The sequence below is a fragment of the Myotis davidii genome, unplaced genomic scaffold (assembly GCF_000327345.1).
Source record: "Myotis davidii unplaced genomic scaffold, ASM32734v1 scaffold826, whole genome shotgun sequence".
Classification (NCBI taxonomy): domain Eukaryota; kingdom Metazoa; phylum Chordata; class Mammalia; order Chiroptera; family Vespertilionidae; genus Myotis; species Myotis davidii.
The window spans coordinates 1,424,537-1,424,873 of record NW_006297142.1 but is presented as its reverse complement, the minus strand read 5'-3'; the positions used below and the strand labels follow the sequence as shown (position 1 = coordinate 1,424,873).

The 337-nt window shown below is 68.8% G+C and overlaps 1 protein-coding gene across 1 annotated transcript in view; it reads left to right on the top strand.

Annotated features, from left to right (window-relative positions):
• Positions 1-337, top strand: part of SLC22A8 (solute carrier family 22 (organic anion transporter), member 8) — a 25,651-nt gene that overhangs the window by 22,283 nt on the left and 3,031 nt on the right. Inside the window, exon 6 of the mRNA XM_006772768.1 lies at positions 137-275. Coding sequence (XP_006772831.1) covers positions 137-275 — 139 coding nt within the window. The remainder of the gene's footprint in view (positions 1-136; positions 276-337) is intronic.

Genomic DNA, 337 nt, shown 5'->3' with positions numbered 1-337 from the left:
AGGACACTGGGCTCTGCTCTGGGGCTGTGCCCTCCTCCTGCTCTGTGTCCCCTGCTCACAAGCTCCTCTCCAGGCACCCGGCCTGCACCTTCCCCTCTCCCTCCTGCCAGCAGCTCACCATGCACCCTCCCCCCGCCCTCCCCCCTGCTGCCCCAGGAGCTCAAGCTCGACCTGCAGAAGGAGATCTCCTTGGCCAAGGCCCACCACTACAGCGTGGCCGACCTGTTCCGGACACCCGTGCTGCGCCGCGTGACCTTCTGCCTCTCCCTGGCCTGGTAACCCGCCCTCCTCGCCCACCTGGCCCCTCTGCCACCGCAGGGTGAGCAAAGGCCTCCGG